General features: G+C 45.8%; 1 protein-coding gene across 1 annotated transcript in view; it reads right to left on the bottom strand.

The window, feature by feature from the left end:
* The window catches only part of LOC124037639 (fibulin-1-like), a 48,395-nt gene extending 33,448 nt beyond the window's left edge, over nt 1-14,947 (bottom strand). The window contains 9 exon segments of the mRNA XM_046352559.1: nt 1,002-1,139; nt 1,777-1,914; nt 2,073-2,159; nt 2,301-2,366; nt 2,675-2,756; nt 2,758-2,823; nt 4,107-4,239; nt 9,472-9,580; nt 14,687-14,947. Coding sequence (XP_046208515.1) covers nt 1,002-1,139; nt 1,777-1,914; nt 2,073-2,159; nt 2,301-2,366; nt 2,675-2,756; nt 2,758-2,823; nt 4,107-4,239; nt 9,472-9,580; nt 14,687-14,741 — 874 coding nt within the window. The 5' untranslated portion in view covers nt 14,742-14,947.
* Nucleotides 14,948-17,171: the final 2,224 nt, after the last annotated feature.

The raw sequence follows: 17,171 nt of genomic DNA, 5'->3' as shown, positions 1-17,171 counted from the left end.
CATAACGATTGTCATTATGGCCAAACAGTGCCATTTTTGTTTCATCAGACCAGAGGACATTTCTCCAAAAAGTACGATCTTTGTCCCCATGTGCAGTTGCAAACCATAGTCTGGCTTTTTTATGGCGATTTTGGAGCAGTGGTTTCTTCCTTACTGAGCTGCCTTTTAGGTTATGTCGATATAGGACTCGTTTTAATGTGGATATAGATACTTTTCTACCTGTTTCCTCCAGCATCTTCACAGGGTCCTTTGCTGTTGTTCTGGGATTGATTTGCACTTTTCGCACCAAAGTACGTTCATTTCCAGGAGGAAGAACACGTCTCCTTCCTGAGCGGTATGAGGGCTGCGTGGTCCCATGGTGTTTATACGTGCAAACTATTGTTTGTACAGATGAACGTAGAACCTTCAGGCGTTTGTAAATTGCTCCCAAGCATGAACCAGACTTGTGGTGGTCTACAATATTTTTCTGAGGCTGATATCTTCAGATGTTCCCATGATGTCAAGCAAAGAGGCACTGAGTTAAAAGATAGGCCTTGAAGTACATCCACAGGTACACCTCCAATTTACTGAAATTATGTCAATTAGCCTATCAGAAGCTTATAAATCCATGACATAATTTTCTGGAATTTTCCAAGCTGTTCAAAGGCACAGTCAAATTAGTGTATGTACTGGAATTGTGATTCAGTGAATTATAAGTGAAATAATCTGTTTGTTAATAATTGTTGGAAAAATTACTTGTGTCATGCACAAAGTAGAATTCCTAACTGACTTGCCAAAACTATAGTTTGTTAACCAGAAATTTGTGGAGTGATTGAAAAACTAGTTTTAATGACCCCAACCTAAGTGTATGTAAACTTCCGACTTCAACTGTATGTATGTATGTCGGAGGGCCCTGTGGACTGTACTTTGAAGATACTGTGTTTTGGGGTATATGTGGGATGGATGGGGTGATGTACTGTCCTGGTGATGTGTTGCCATGGTAACATGGTTCTGATGCTCACCGATGCAGCTGCCCAGGGCATCCTGGATGTATCCATCGCCACACTGGTTCTTGGGCCGACAGCGGAATGACCCCTGAGTGTTCTGACACATAAAGTCCGGGGCGCAGTTGTGGGTGCCCGACTCACACTCGTCAATGTCTGGGGGAAGAAGACATGTTGTACGAAAGCATCAGCAGATTTACATGATATTAAAATGTATGTGATTCAAATGTATTCTTATAAATACTCAACAATAGCTTCATTGTCAAAGTCAGACATACTGTAAATCTGACAGACAGGCAGGCAGGCAGGCAGGCAGGCAGGCAGGCAGGCAGGCAGGCAGGCAGGCAGGCAGGCAGGCAGGCAGGCAGGCAGGCAGGCAGGCAGGCAGGCAGGCAGGCAGGCAGGCAGGCAGGCAGGCAGGCAGGCAGGCAGGCAGGCAGGCAGGCAGGCAGGCAGGCAGGCAGGCAGGCAGGCAGGCAGGCAGGCAGACAGACAGACAGACAGACAGACAGACAGACAGACAGACAGACAGACAGACAGACAGACAGACAGACAGACAGACAGACAGACAGACAGACAGACAGACAGACAGACAGACAGACAGACAGACAGACAGACAGACAGACAGACAGACAGACAGACAGACAGACAGACAGACAGACGATTAATGGACGGATGTTTATCAGTTTATCATGGATTTGTTTTACAGTTTATCATGGATGTATGAATCATACATATTGATCTTTACATATTCCCTCTCCCCTGTAGGAGGTGTTGTGTTGTGACCTCTGACCTTTGCAATTGTTGCTGTCGGTAAGCTCGTAACCGGTACCACAGCTGACCTCTCTTTGGCAACGAAATGACCCCAGCGTGTTGATGCAGCGCTCACCTCCTCGGCAGTTACTGGCACCCAGCAGGCACTCATTTATATCTGAGAGAGAGAGGGAGAGAGGAAGAGGAGAGGATAATATGGAAGGCGTATCTAAGAAGTAAGATATCTTAGTCCTGTGGAGATACTAGATGGATAGGGATTTATTCCACCTCATTTACTATTCAACAAGATATGACTGCTGCCTCCTGTCCACTCACCTTCACAGTTCTTCCCATCTGGTTTGAGTTTGTAGCCTTTGAAGCAGGCACAGGTGCCGTTGCCCACACATTCCTGTGCACACTTCGCTAATCCGGTTGAGAACAGAAAATGTGCACATTAAAGTAAATTATTTTTGTTTCTGTTAGAGTACCAATGTTTCTGACTTTCTCTGTGAGGACAGTCATCTAATAAGATGTGACAGTGATGTGAGGAGGGGAAGTTAGTACCATTACTGCACTCATTCAGTAACGGATTATCCTTGCCAGTGAGGGCCTCGTTGTCTTTGTCAGGAACTGTGGGGGATAAGAATTCAAATATTCACCAGTACAGGCAAAAACTGTTTGCAAACAAAGAGTGTTGAAACTATTCGTCATGACAATGGAGGACTTTACTAAAACTACAGTAAGAGCCAAGGCTCCTAATGGCCACCAGAGGGCAGTGTAAAACTCAATTAAAAATAGTCCATATATCCTCTCCACTCTACTCCATCTTTCCCCTTCTCCCTCCTCCCTGCCCTCTCTATTACAACACCTCCCATTCCTCTCTCTCTCCACCCTTTCCTCTCCCTCCACCCTCCTCTCCTTCTACCCTCCTCTCTTACCCAGAGTGTTGGTCTTCACATCGGGGGCTCCGTCATCGCAGCAGGCCCGGGACACCAGGCCACACTGGTAGCCCAGAGACAAGGCTGTGGTCACAGGGCAGACCCTTCTCCTGAGCAGCCCGGCCCAGCAGACAACAGTCACAGCACATCTGGAGGAGTCAGACCATAGACATAATTACTCAATGTGTTAATATGCATCATTTGGCCAGACGGACATACAGAGGAAAATTACACCACCACTTCACAACTTCACCAATCACCATCGTCTGAAAGGGAACAGTCTGGGCTTGACTCGGGGGAGGGGTCAGGTTTCCGCCAGTTACCACAGCCACAAAGTCTAAATTTGCTATATCATAAAAATTAATGAAATCAAAACTTAAGCTTTTTGGTCTTAATTTAAGTTTATGGTTAGGTTAGGGTTAGGTATAAGGTTAGCAGTGTGGTTATGGTTAGGGTTAGGTTTAAAATCACAAATAGGCAGGGTTTATTACTTTGTGGCTGTGGTAACTAGTGACGACTGAGGAGTCTAGTCTGTGTGTCTGTATCTTCTGTGTGTGCATGTCTTGAGGATGTCATAATGTGGGATGGTGGGGTTGTAGTCTGGTAGTGTACTGAGAGATTTTAGAGGGAGCTAGAAAATGAGCATGCTATGGTTTATCCCCCATTCTAAACTCATCCTGTACCTCTTTTCTCCCATTCATAAAATGCAGCACACCTTAATGCAATCAGCCAACACCAGCATTTCACGGAGGTGGAGGTTCAAGTTAAGACATGTTGCTGGCTGCACTAACAACGATCTCATTCTTCTGGGAAAATGTACTGTGGATCCCTTGGCAAAGCTCTGCAAGGGTCTTGACTGCCGCCTTGATGTGCTGTAGTATGTTGTAGTGATATGGTGGTGTAGGATCCTGAGGAAGAAGACAGCCGGGTGTAGAGCACCTATCTTGGCAGAGAGCCTGTAGTAGACAGTATCTTATGTGAATGTATAATGTACCTGACAGCAACAAGCTCCATTCCTCATTTCTCCCCAGAGTGACATGTTTCATCCTGCTCAACAGGATCACACACACACACGCACACACACACACTCAATCACATTCACTCTCCTGTAGAAATTGCACATTGATGCTCAACATAAGGTTTTTGAAGCAGACAATGAATTCTTCTCTGACATTCACACTTTTGACACACACACACACACACACACACACACACACACACACACACACACACACACACACACACACACACACACACACACACACACACACACACACACACACACACACACACACACACACACACACACACACACAGTATTTGTGCAATGTATGCACATATGCACAAACACACACACATACACACACAAGTATTTGTGCAATGTATGCACATATGCACAAACACACACATACTCTCTCACAGACACACACACCTTTGCGGTCTTGGTCTCGCAGGTGCTTCCAGGAAACTGGGTGTCACAGCCCCCCTGGTCTTTGGCCATGTTGATGCCGTTTGTGCAGATGGAGTCCTCCAGTACCGTCGCGCAGCACTGCTCCTGTACTATCCTGTCAGACAGGAACAGGAAAGACACAGGGAACACAGTTTATTCTGAACTCCATCACTGGGCTCCTTAGTGGAATAGAGCACTGTCTCAAAGTGCTTCCTGTTAAGAAGAGCCCTGGGCATGCCTAATAGGGATCTATTCATAGTCCTGCCTGCTGCAGCTGCTGTACGTGGTTGAGTGATAAAGGAAAACCCTGTGTGAGCTCAAGGTGGATAAAAAGTTGTCTATGTATAAAATCTTCAATTTAACAGTTGGGTAAATTCACCTCTGCTTTCATTTGGCTTACCACACACCCACTGTTATGGGTACAGTGAAGCCAACTTAACAATCGATTATTTACCATAACTATTGTAACCCACCCACCTCCCCATTGGATGTTCCCCCCCTGATGGTCACAGAGGGGTGCAGAGCTGCAACACTTCCTGCATAAGGTTTGAACATTTTTACTTTCCCAAAATTCCCAGGTTTTTCCCAAAATTTTGCATCCCTATTTCCTGGACAACATTACTGGAATTACATTCCTCTGGGGGAAGGCCAGGCTGAGTCTGGAGTGGAACCAGCCTATCTAGGATGCCTGAGCACTTCCAGACAGTTGGAGAACCAGTGATATCCACCTCTCTGACCAGTCTGTCCAGTTGGAGAGGCTTGATTAGCCGTTTTACAGTAAAACCAGAAACGGTTGTCGTACTGTAGACAAAAAGCTGCTGTAAATAATCAGATCTGAAATGAGAGTGAGTGCAGGCAGCACACCTCTTTACTGTAGACAAGCTTTATGAGACCATCAACAGTCGGGTTGCTGTGCTTTGCCTCCAATGATCTGCTCCTCTGAGGGACTTTAATAAGTTAAGGGCTGTTTGTGTTTGTCTGTCTCTCTGTCTGGTCTGTTTCTGGTTTCTCTCTCTGTCTGGTCTGTTTCTGGTCTGTCTCTCTGTCTGGTCTGTTTCTGGTCTGTCTCTCTGTCTGGTCTGTCTGTCTCTGTCTTTGGTCTGTCTCTCTCTCTGTCTGATCTGTCTCTCTGTCTGGTCTGTTTCTGGTCTCTCTCCCTGTCTGGTCTGTTTCTGGTCTGTCTCCCTGTCTGGTCTGTTTCTGGTCTGTCTCCCTGTCTGGTATGTTTCTGGTCTGTCTCTCTGTCTGGTCTGTTTCTGGTCTGTCTCTCTGTCTGATCTGTCTGTCTCTGTCTTTGGTCTGTCTGTCTCTCTGTCTGATCTGTCTCTCTGTCTGATCTGTCTCTCTGTCTGATCTGTCTCTCTGTCTGGTCTGTATGTCTCTGGTCTGTCTGTCTCTGGTCTGTTTCTGGTCTGTCTCCCTGTCTGGTCTGTTTCTGGTCTGTCTCCCTGTCTGGTCTGTTTCTGGTCTGTCTCCCTGTCTGGTCTGTTTCTGGTCTGTCTCCCTGTCTCTGGTCTGTTTCTGGTCTGTCTCCCTGTCTGGTCTGTTTCTGGTCTCTCTCTCTGTCTGGTCTGTTTCTGGTCTGTCTCCCTGTCTGGTCTGTTTCTGGTCTGTCTCTCTGTCTGGTCTGTTTCTGGTCTGTCTCTCTGTCTGGTCTGTTTCTGGTCTGTCTCTCTGTCTGGTCTGTTTCTGGTCTGTCTCCCTGTCTGGTCTGTTTCTGGTCTGTCTCCCTGTCTGGTCTGTTTCTGGTCTGTCTCCCTGTCTGGTCTGTTTATGGTCTGTCTCTCTGTCTGGTCTGTTTCTGGTCTGTCTCTCTGTCTGGTCTGTCTCTCTGTCTGGTCTGTTTCTGGTCTGTCTCCCTGTCTGGTCTGTTTCTGGTCTGTCTCTCTGTCTGCCTCTCTGTCTGGTCTGTTTCTGGTCTCTCTCTCTGTCTGGTCTGTTTCTGGTCTGTCTCTCTGTCTGGTCTGTTTCTGGTCTGTCTCTCTGTCTGGTCTGTTTCTGGTCTGTCTCTCTGTCTGGTCTGTTTCTGGTCTGTCTCTCTGTCTGGTCTGTTTCTGGTCTCTCTCTCTGTCTGGTCTGTTTCTGGTCTGTCTCTCTGTCTGGTCTGTCTGTCTCTGTCTTTGGTCTGTCTGTCTCTCTGTCTGATCTGTCTCTCTGTCTGGTCTGTATGTCTCTGGTCTGTCTGTCTCTGGTCTGTTTCTGGTCTGTCTCCCTGTCTGGTCTGTTTCTGGTCTGTCTCCCTGTCTGGTCTGTTTCTGGCCTCTCTCTCTGTCTGGTCTGTTTCTGGTCTGTCTCTCTGTCTGGTCTGTTTCTGGTCTGTCTCTCTGTCTGGTCTGTTTCTGGTCTGTCTCTCTGTCTAGTCTGTTTCTGGTCTGTCTCTCTGTCTGGTCTGTTTCTGGTCTGTCTCTCTGTCTGGTATGTTTCTGGTCTGTCTCTCTGTCTGGTCTGTTTCTGGTCTGTCTCTCTGTCTGGTCTGTTTCTGGTCTGTCTCTCTGTCTGGTCTGTTTCTGGTCTGTCTCTCTGTCTGGTCTGTTTCTGGTCTGTCTCTCTGTCTGGTCTGTCTCTCTGTCTGGTCTGTTTCTGGTCTGTCTCTCTGTCTGGTCTGTTTCTGGTCTGTCTCTCTGTCTGGTCTGTTTCTGGTCTGTCTCTCTGTCTGGTCTGTTTCTGGTCTGTCTCTCTGTCTGGTCTGTCTGTCTTTGGTCTGTCTGTCCCTCTGTCTGATCTGTCTCTCTGTCTGGTCTGTATGTCTCTGGTCTGTCTGTCTCTGGTCTGTCTGGTCTGTCTGGTCTGTCTCTCTGTCTGGTCTGTCTGGTCTGTCTGGTCTGTCTGTCTTTCTGTCTGTCTTCTCCGTCTGTCTGTCTATCCGGTCTGTCTGATCTGTCTCTCCGTCGGGTCTGTTTCTGGTCTGTCTCTCTGTCTGGTCTGTCTGTCTCTGTCTTTGGTCTGTCTCTGTCTTTGGTCTGTCTGCCTGTCTCTCTGTCTGGTCTGTTTCTGGTCTGTCTCTCTGTCTGGTCTGTTTCTGGTCTGTCTCTCTGTCTGGTCTGTTTCTGGTCTGTCTCTCTGTCTGGTCTGTTTCTGGTCTGTCTCTCTGTCTGGTCTGTCTCTCTGTCTGGTCTGTTTCTGGTCTGTCTCTCTGTCTGGTCTGTTTCTGGTCTGTCTCTCTGTCTGGTCTGTTTCTGGTCTGTCTCTCTGTCTGGTCTGTTTCTGGTCTGTCTCTCTGTCTGGTCTGTCTGTCTCTGTCTTTGGTCTGTCTCTGTCTTTGGTCTGTCTGCCTGTCTCTCTGTCTGGTCTGTTTCTGGTCTGTCTCTCTGTCTGGTCTGTTTCTGTTCTGTCTCTCTGTCTGGTCTGTTTCTGGTCTGTCTCTCTGTCTGGTCTGTTTCTGGTCTGTCTCTCTGTCTGGTCTGTCTCTCTGTCTGGTCTGTTTCTGGTCTGTCTCCCTGTCTGGTCTGTTTCTGGTCTGTCTCTCTGTCTGGTCTGTTTCTGGTCTGTCTCTCTGTCTGGTCTGTTTCTGGTCTGTCTCTCTGTCTGGTCTGTTTCTGGTCTGTCTCTCTGTCTGGTCTGTTTCTGGTCTGTCTCTCTGTCTGGTCTGTTTCTGGTCTGTCTCTCTGTCTGGTCTGTTTCTGGTCTGTCTCTCTGTCTGGTCTGTCTCTCTGTCTGGTCTGTTTCTGGTCTGTCTCTCTGTCTGGTCTGTTTCTGGTCTGTCTCCCTGTCTGGTCTGTTTCTGGTCTGTCTCTCTGTCTGGTCTGTTTCTGGTCTGTCTCTCTGTCTGGTCTGTTTCTGGTCTGTCTCTCTGTCTGGTCTGTTTCTGGTCTGTCTCTCTGTCTGGTCTGTTTCTGGTCTGTCTCTCTGTCTGGTCTGTTTCTGGTCTGTCTCTCTGTCTGGTCTGTTTCTGGTCTGTCTCTCTGTCTGGTCTGTTTCTGGTCTCTCTCTCTGTCTGGTCTGTTTCTGGTCTGTCTCTCTGTCTGGTCTGTTTCTGGTCTGTCTCTCTGACTGGTCTGTTTCTGGTCTCTCTGTCTGGTCTGTTTCTGGTCTGTCTCTCTGTCTGGTCTGTCTGTCTCTGTCTTTGGTCTGTCTGTCCCTCTGTCTGGTCTGTCTGGTCTGTCTGGTCTGTCTCTCTGTCTGGTCTGTCTGGTCTGTCTGTCTATCTGTCTTTCTGTCTGTCTTCTCCATCTGTCTGTCTATCCGGTCTGTCTGATCTGTCTCTCCGTCGGGTCTGTTTCTGGTCTGTCTGGTCTGTCTGTCTCTGTCTTTGGTCTGTCTCTGTCTTTGGTCTGTCTGCCTGTCTCTCTGTCTGGTCTGTCTGTCTCTGTCTTTGGTCTGTCTCTGTCTTTGGTCTGTCTGCCTGTCTCTCTGTCTGGTCTGTCTGTCTTTCTACCTGGTTGTCTCTGGTCTGTCTGGTCTGTTTCTGGTCTGTCTCTGGTCTGTCTGTCTATCTGGTCTGTCTCTGTTCTGTCTGTCCGTCTGTTTGGTCTGTCTGTCTGTTTGTAGGGAGGGAGTGAAATCCATTGTCTGTTTTACAAGTTTGAGTGTATATACAGTACTGTACAGCACTTAGATCCCCTCTCCACTCCACTCCTGTAACTTGCTCCAAAAAGCCTCTGTCTTTATCAACCCTCTTACCAGAAATTATCTCTTTTTCCTTATAAACTACAACCACACTCACGCCGCCTCCGCAGGACCTTTTAAGGGCACAACCGGGCTCCTGTTTTTCTTTTCTCTTCTTCTCTTTTTTCAGTGTCTGAAATAATCCCTCTGACTTCCTGTTCTTCCCCCTCTCCAGTCCTCTCTTTGAGTATAGTTTCACCTCAGTGGTATTTCCTGGATTTGGCAATACCCCTCTCTCTAAACCCTAAACCCAACCCCCCACTCAACCAAAAACCCTCACCCTTCCCCCCTCACTCTATAATTTGAACAAATTCTCTATCACTTGGGTAGCCAATGTAAACACATGTGCCACCAGAGAGCAGATTGAGCAACAGATCTCCTCCTTATTGGCCTTGAACCTGTGGCAACACACCTTCTAATATTACTACCAGAGCTGTTATGACTGTCATTATTACTATTGTAATGTACCCTGCTCTCACATCAAGTCAATAATGTGGCTGGGGATTTATGCCCGGGGGTAAGGTAAAATCATCTCACATTATGGCTTACCACGATACATATTGCCCTATAGTCTATCTTTACAGCATTAAATGAACCCATGGGACAAATACTGAGGTAAGCACTTCTCACGATGGGCACAGAGGTAAGACCATAGAAATACAATCCATGTTCTATCTATTGTAATCATGACATTTCTATGGATACGAGAGCCCAGTAAGTCCAGTAGTGGGGCCTCAGTCACCTGCATGTGGTGGACTCGGAGATGAGAGGGAGGGCTGTGCAGTCCTGGTTATCAATGCCCCGGTCCCGACCATCCTTACAGCACTCATCTATTGACATCTGTTTTCCACCTGTGGTTGGACAAAACCACAAACAAACACTGGGTTATAGGCTTATGTTGTATGCTGTGACTGGCCCTACTGAAGAGTGGGGTGGCAGGTAGCCGAGGATTGGGTCAGTAACCGAAAGGTTGCTGGTTTGAATCACCGAGCAGACTTGGTGAAAAATCTGCCCTTGAGCAAGGCACTTAACCCTAATTGCTCATGTAAGTTCTTCTGGACAAGAGTGTCTGTTAAAATGTAATGCTTCAGTGTGGTAGAGATCTAGACACCCCAAATGGGGTGTGACTATAGCAGTTGTATTTATATGGCTTTAGCCTGCTGAGAGCTAACGTTAGACTTCAGGGCCCAGGCAAGATAGCTCATAAAGCACAGAACCACCTTCCATGTTACATAAGGTAACAGTCAATCTGAGGGATAAGAAACTCTCTAACATTACTTAGGACTACACTGATAGAGCAGAATGGAGTCTATTCTCTTGCAGGAACAACACAACATGATTTAGAATGATTATGCAACGCATGTTTACCAAATGTGCAGAACTCTTAGACAAACAAAAATATATTGTTTCACCCGATGACACTCACACTCCCCAACTATTAACAATGTGTCTTCCAAGTGATTGAACATGAAGAGCTGTAATAGGAATGTGTTTAAATGCCCATAAGCATTTTGCCAGTGATACTGAATGATGGATATGTTGTGTAGAAATAAGAGAGGCTTTATGACTGGAGCTGGACCAACTCTGTGGCGCTCCCCGTCTGGTTTTTTCATGTGGATTAAAGAGCTCGGAATGCCTCAACTCTGTAAACAATTCAGCCATCGCAATCAGATCAAATACATTCATTTCCTTGTGGTTACTGTGATTTGCCAAACGTGAAAGAACTCTGGCAGGTTGGCTGGTCCTTTCTTGCCTTAGGCATAAACAAAGTTCTGCCTGCCAAATTGGTACTATGGATATAAATCCTCCAGAAGAACTCTCAATGTCATCTTAGTTCATCCAATAAACCTGCTGTTGATTCGTAGCCTAGTCGGAGACTAGAGGAATGATAGTGAATTCAACAACTGAAAACAATAACAGACATTGTAGAGGATCATAGACATGCCCAACTTCAAATTCTAGCTTGGCAGACGAGTCAACAAAATAGGATCAGAGGTTTCAACTAAGGCAGGATGTGTCACCTTTAATTTAGAGTTCCAATTATTTCTGCCAGAGGAGCTGGGGAACTGGTTTTATATATTTTCATATGGGAAGTACAGGTAGGGGCCAAAGGTGTGAATAAATTAACTTTAAAAGAATATGGTCATTTATGCGAAGGAAATCACATAACTGTCAACATTGACCTTGAGAGATACAGATATGAAAGTTCATTTGGGCAGATTCATAAAAAGTAGTTAAATTATGTAGCAACCATGCAGATAACTTATGCTGAAAATCAAGAGTAAAAGTGTATCATCGAACAAATACAGACTAGGTAGTCAAGATGGATTACCATGCCAACAAACACTATTTTTAAATTTTTAATTTTACCCTCTTTTCTCCCCAATTTCGTGGTATCCAATTGTTAGTAATTACTATCTTGTCTCATCGCTACAGCTCCCGTATGGGCTCGGGAGAGACGAAGGTCGAAAGCCAAGCGTCCTCTGAAACACAACCCAAACAAGCCGAACTGCTTCTTAACACAGCGCGGCTCCAACCCGGAAGCCAGCCGACCCACTGCGCCCGGCCCGCCACAGGAGCCGCTGGTGACCAGCTAGACTCACAACTGCAGCAGTCGAGCTCCTCATCCCACCATGTCCTAACTGAGTCATAACCCACCGGTCACAGACGTCAGCCCAAAGGTCGGATTTACATTCACTAAGGTGAATTCAACACGAAATCAAATCAAAATGTCACCATGTCATTGGATTTAGGTTAAAAGGTGGGTGAAAAAAAGTCTAAATTCTCTTATGTTGATGACTTTTTTCAAATTCAATCAGTTTTCCCACGTTGATTCAATGTCACCACAGAATTTGGGGGTTGAAATTTCGTGAAATCAACGTTGATTCAAACAGTTCTTGTCCGATGGGAAAGCTTTTAGTAAAATACTTCACATGGACCTCTGACTAGACTAGTGCCACTCTCTTCAACAGTGGTAAAGTCTATCTCAGCTTTCATCTGAGGGCTGAAACCAACACCAGGATGCTCTTGGAGAGTGACAAAAGTGTTGCTTGGAGGGAGAACTTAGTTACACATGTAAAAGTGAAGACAATACATTAGCTGGAAGAGCGGGGAATAGTAGGAATGGTCAAAACCTCCTGTGGTGAATAATTCTCCCTGCTCAGCTGCCCCACAGGCCAATTTTGGCCAGTCTGGCCTTTCTTCTATTTCTTGACCATTACCACTGGCATTAACTGACGTCTCCTTGCCAAAACACCCTGGAACCCTCACTATGTCTTTAGAAAGAGCAGACAAACCCCCAGAATGCATCTCACCAGCTCCCACAAAGCTCCATGAGGCTCCCAACCCAGCTCAGAGGAGGCATAGCATGAGAATATCATATAATCTCAGTTTCATCTGATGGTCACATGACTCTCACGTCCTGCAGTTCTGGTGTATTCTCCCTCCACTCTATACTGATAACTAATCCTAACCCACAGTGCATGACAGGACCATTCCATAACCACCATAGTCCACAGCCTGCCCCCTTGCCCAACTAATTGAATGAGCAGAGCGTCTTAAATCTACCCTCTACTATTGTATCAAACGAGGCAAACCCAGCGGTTGCAGAGGAGATCTAGCAGTCTACCCGCCTGCCTGTCCGTATGATGCATTGTCTGTCTACAAAAAAAGCTGATTTCCATCTTGGAATGTGGTGCTGGTGGTGAGGGCTGTCATGCCTCCTGTCTGGGTCTGGGCAGAGAGAGAGAGAGAGAGAGAGAGAGAGAGAGAGAGAGAGAGAGAGAGAGAGAGAGAGAGAGAGAGAGAGAGAGAGAGAGAGAGAGAGAGAGAGAGGGAGAGAGAGAGAGAGAGGGAGAGAGGGAGAGAGAGAGAGAGAGAGAGAGAGAGAGAGAGAGAGAGAGCACGAGAGAGAGAGAGAGAGAGGGAGAGAGAGAGAGAGAGAGAGAGAGAGAGCACGAGAGAGAGAAAGAGAGAGAGAGCAGAGAGAGAGAGAGAGAGAGAGAACGAGAGAGAGAGAGAGAGAGAGAGAGAGAGAGAGAGAGAGAGAGAGAGAGAGAGAGACTAGACTAGACTCCTCATGTAAACACTGCAGTGGTGCCCCAGTCCCTCAGCCCACAACAATGGCCCATCAGACAAAGCCAGACATTGCAGCAGAACAGTCCACTTCCATTGGCCACGTCCTTTAACTAACACAATTAAGTCAGTTTACCTAATGGCATCGAAGTTACACAAATGACCTTATAAGTGCTGAGAACATGTCACAAAAGTCTGTCATTGACACATTTCACTCAACCTAATACGTATTTGGCTGATGGTTCAGTCTATGATGGTTGAGCTGATACAAAAATGTCTGAATGAGTGATTAATGTACATGGATGTTCCATAACCTGGTCGTATGGAGCCATCTTCAGATCTTCAGTCAGTCCACTCTGACACCATACCATGATTCTCTCCCGTGGAGCATGGAATCTGAGAAGAGGAGCTAGGGGTGCTGATAGGTGTTGGGGGAGGGTATAGCCCCCGTGTGACATGCCTATTGACATTGGATTCAATGGAGATGGGGTGATGTCAACTTCTTTCCTAGGCACACCACTGTCAGGGCGGCAGGGTAGCCTAGTGGTTAGAGCGTTGGACTAGTAACCGTAAGGTTATTCGGGGATTCGAAAGGTTGCAAGTTCGAATCCCCGAGCTGACAAGGTACAAATCTGTTCCTACGCCGTCATTGAAAATAAGAACTTGTTCTTAACTGACTTGCCTAGTAAAGTAAAGGTCAAATAAAATAAAAAGGAGCCCGGCAGGCTGTGAAAGTGGCCCCATGTGTGTCCAGTGGACCCTAATCTGGGGTATATGGGTTGTCCCAAGCTTCTGTGACCCCTGGAGGGGCCCTTAAAGGTCTAAATCAGGGCTCCTCCCCCCTGACCAGCAAACGCTCAATGGGGTACTGCTTAAGTGCCTCCAGACTCATTTGACACACCATCATAGTGTAAGGAGAAACCTGGCCTGCGTCTGGCTGTCTGAGCATCAAACCTCTTGAACACATCTCTGTACTGTGTATTTGAAACATTAAAGCTGTTGGGCAATAATTTCCATCTGTAATATTGTAATCGGCAGGTAGTCTGGTAAAGAGCATTGAGCCAGATACCGGAAAGTTGCTGGTTTGAATCCCTGAGCCAGCAAAATCTGTCAATGTGCCCTTGAGCAAGGCACTTAACCCTAATTGCTCCTCTAAGTCCCTCTTATCAATGTAAATAGCATAATGACCGCTCACTGATTACAAATATCAGTCCTGGCATTAGTCTGACCAATCTCTACCAACGAAATTAGTCCATATTAAAAACTACGCACAATGCATTTCATCACTGTCAAATCACCTTAGGACAAGTTGAGAATGTTGAAACCATCCTTTAAGCTAGTAAACATGGGCAGATGTTTTACTGGCAAGATACACACAAACACACATGGCACACACACTCACAAATCAAAATCAAATGACACACACTGAACAGCATGTGACACAATAGGCTACATGTTTGTACTGTAATATAACTGACATAGTGTTCATAAAATGACATGAAAAACGTATTGGTTGGTTATCTCTAGTGGTACCCGACCTAATCTCTGCCCACACAGTGATAGTGCAGTAAACTGGTCAAATTGAAATATCTACCATGCCTATGTGTACTTACAGGAGTATTTTGTCTGCTGTATGTCTATACCAGTGGAGGCTGCTGAGGGGAGGACAGTTTATAATAATGGCTGGAATGGAGTGGATGGTATCAAAAACATTCCATTCCATCCATTATACTCCATTCCATCCATTATTATTGGCCGTTCTCCCTTCATCAGCCTCCTTTGCGTCTATACAGTATGCGGTACATCACGCATGGGCATGGATTGATTCTCATGGTTAGAATTACATCAGTAGGCTACTATCCTGAAGCAGAAAGGTAACTTACCTTGTCCGTCGAGAACTCCAAACAGAGAGAAAAGTATAACTATACCGGGACCCATTGGAAGGAGGAGAGATTCTTGCTAAACTAAAGAAAGTGTACAACAGTCAGATCTGTAATATTCTGCCTTAGGTGTGAAACAACAGCACCGTTTCTCACGGACACGCAGATTTTCAAGCGAAAGGTAGACAGACTGTGAGCATACGCTGGGCAGGAGTATGCGTGTGGGTGATGTGGCTGAATGAATCGCAGCGTGACTGTCTCAGAACGAGCGTCTAATTATCTCGCTCAGAGGGGCGGGCGGGGGCCACCGCAAGTGACGAGTAAAACTTTTTTAAATCAAAAGTTCAGAAACCCTAAATGGAGTGTATTAATTTAGACATTACATTTTATACTTCCTCTTATTAAATATCAGGTTCTTATATGACACAATTACATTGAATTCAAGTCGTTTTAATGACTTCCATTATCTAGGCCTACTGACAGATTTAAAGTAGCCCTAAATATAATTTTCTTCTTCTGACTGAATAATACGACACGTAATGGCGACATTGATTAACTTTCATTCAGACGTCTGTCTGTGGCAGAATGATCACACTGATTACTTAAGACCTGGACTCCACTCCTTAGTGATTCTCTGCTTATCTAAAAAAGTATATGTTGTGGCCATTTCCAGACTGCAATACATAAAATCTTTAGAATTTGTAGGTTTATTTTTTGTATACTTTTTGATCTAATGCATATTCCATATTTTGCAACATTTACGACCATCCTCCTCCGCAGACATACTTGATATTGGAGGTTGACAAAATTGTTCCTCGTGAAAATGATTGATTTCATTGAAGCGTATGTTTTTTCATCCTCAGACTGTCACAGACGTGGGGTTTCTTTTTCACCAAGTGGAAGAGATGCTGTATATGGACCATTTCCTCTCGATCTAAACTGCCTACTGTTCTATAACAGCCAAGTGTTGCGTAAATGTGGTTACCTCAATGCCTGGATTGCCAATTAGCTTATAAGGGGGGAAATGCGTTAAATGATACGTTGATTAGTTTACACGCTAAAAATCATAACATGTAATTGCGGCAAGAGGCTTTTTATAAGTGTGTTCACCACACATTTTCTGAATTACTAATTATTTTATTTTCCACATAATGCCTGTGGACAGCATAACCACTCATTAGGTTTCTCAAACTGTTAGAGGGCACAATCCCTTTGAAAGCTACTCACACGCGCGTGCGTGCGTGCGCGAGAACATACACACACACCCCCTGCCATGTGCCAAAATTTGCAAGGAGGTAAATAATTGATAGATGGCATTATAAACCTTTTATACCAAACTAAGTCTTTCTGCAAATTCAATCAGTCATCTGGCGTTGGGTATGCATGGTGAGAGAGCCAAGAGTAAACAATCATCTAATCAGAGCCATGTGTGTCCCCCCTCCCCCTCACACACACCACATCACACAGCACCTCTAGAAACATCTCGAGTGGCCATGCATGGCTAATACTAGCACTCTTCTGGATGGGCCTCCCTGTGCTGCTAAGGCTAGTTACTATCGAAATTATCTGCACCTTTGCAGAAATGAGGAGAGTTGGAAGTGTCAACTAGGTGCATCCTGGCAACTTTTGGGGGATGGGTGGGGGGTACTGTCGTCTTGTAGAACAATTAGTTCTAAACAAGTATCTTAGACAGCAGTGGCAAAATATAGAGGCAAGTTTATGGTGCACTGTTACACAATAAGAGTATCACGTTTCCACAACACTGCATTCACATCACTCAGGAAAGTGGAGCACAAACTCAATCCATCTTTAGATATCAACCAGAAGGTAACACTTATACTGCTGGTATATCTCCTTATCTCCTCTCTGGGTTCATGTGTGTGGGGTGGTGGGGTAGGATCACAGGACCCGTGTAAAGATGTGGCCATAAAAGGCCCAAGAGGATGCCTTGTGATGAGGACCAGACTCAAACCCAGACAGTGGGATTTCTTTTAGATACTATTCAAACAGGTAGGGTTTCATACGTTTTCAGAAGATGAGCAGGGACTCCACTGTCCTGACATTATGGGGGAGCTTGTTCCACCATTGGAAGCTTTGACTGGGCTGAGTGGGAGCTGCCCTCCAGTAGGGGTGGGAGGGCCAAGAGACGAGGTCACACACACACACCACTTTCCCCTCCCCTCTCCCTTTCACCCTTTAACGAGAAACAGCAGCTCAGGACAAACTCAGATCTCTTAGGTAGAGGAAATTAGAGTGGCTGAGGTCACTTTTAAATGGTGCTAATCTTCTAGAGGGCACTGAAGTCCTTTTGAACCACAACCAGACTTGTCTTACACTCTCCATGTCACCCAGCATCAGGCTACTAACATGTACTGTACTGTTGGTTATCTGGACCTGCCCTTTGGGGCCCCATGTCATGATGAATTAATACAGTAAACTTAAAGAGGATTAGCTATTATTTAACTATTCCAACTGTGATAGACATATT

Source organism: Oncorhynchus gorbuscha, linkage group LG06, assembly GCF_021184085.1.
Source record: "Oncorhynchus gorbuscha isolate QuinsamMale2020 ecotype Even-year linkage group LG06, OgorEven_v1.0, whole genome shotgun sequence".
In the NCBI taxonomy this organism is placed as follows: domain Eukaryota; kingdom Metazoa; phylum Chordata; class Actinopteri; order Salmoniformes; family Salmonidae; genus Oncorhynchus; species Oncorhynchus gorbuscha.
The sequence above is the reverse complement of the archived record's forward strand: the minus strand, read 5'-3'. Positions and strand labels throughout refer to the sequence as shown.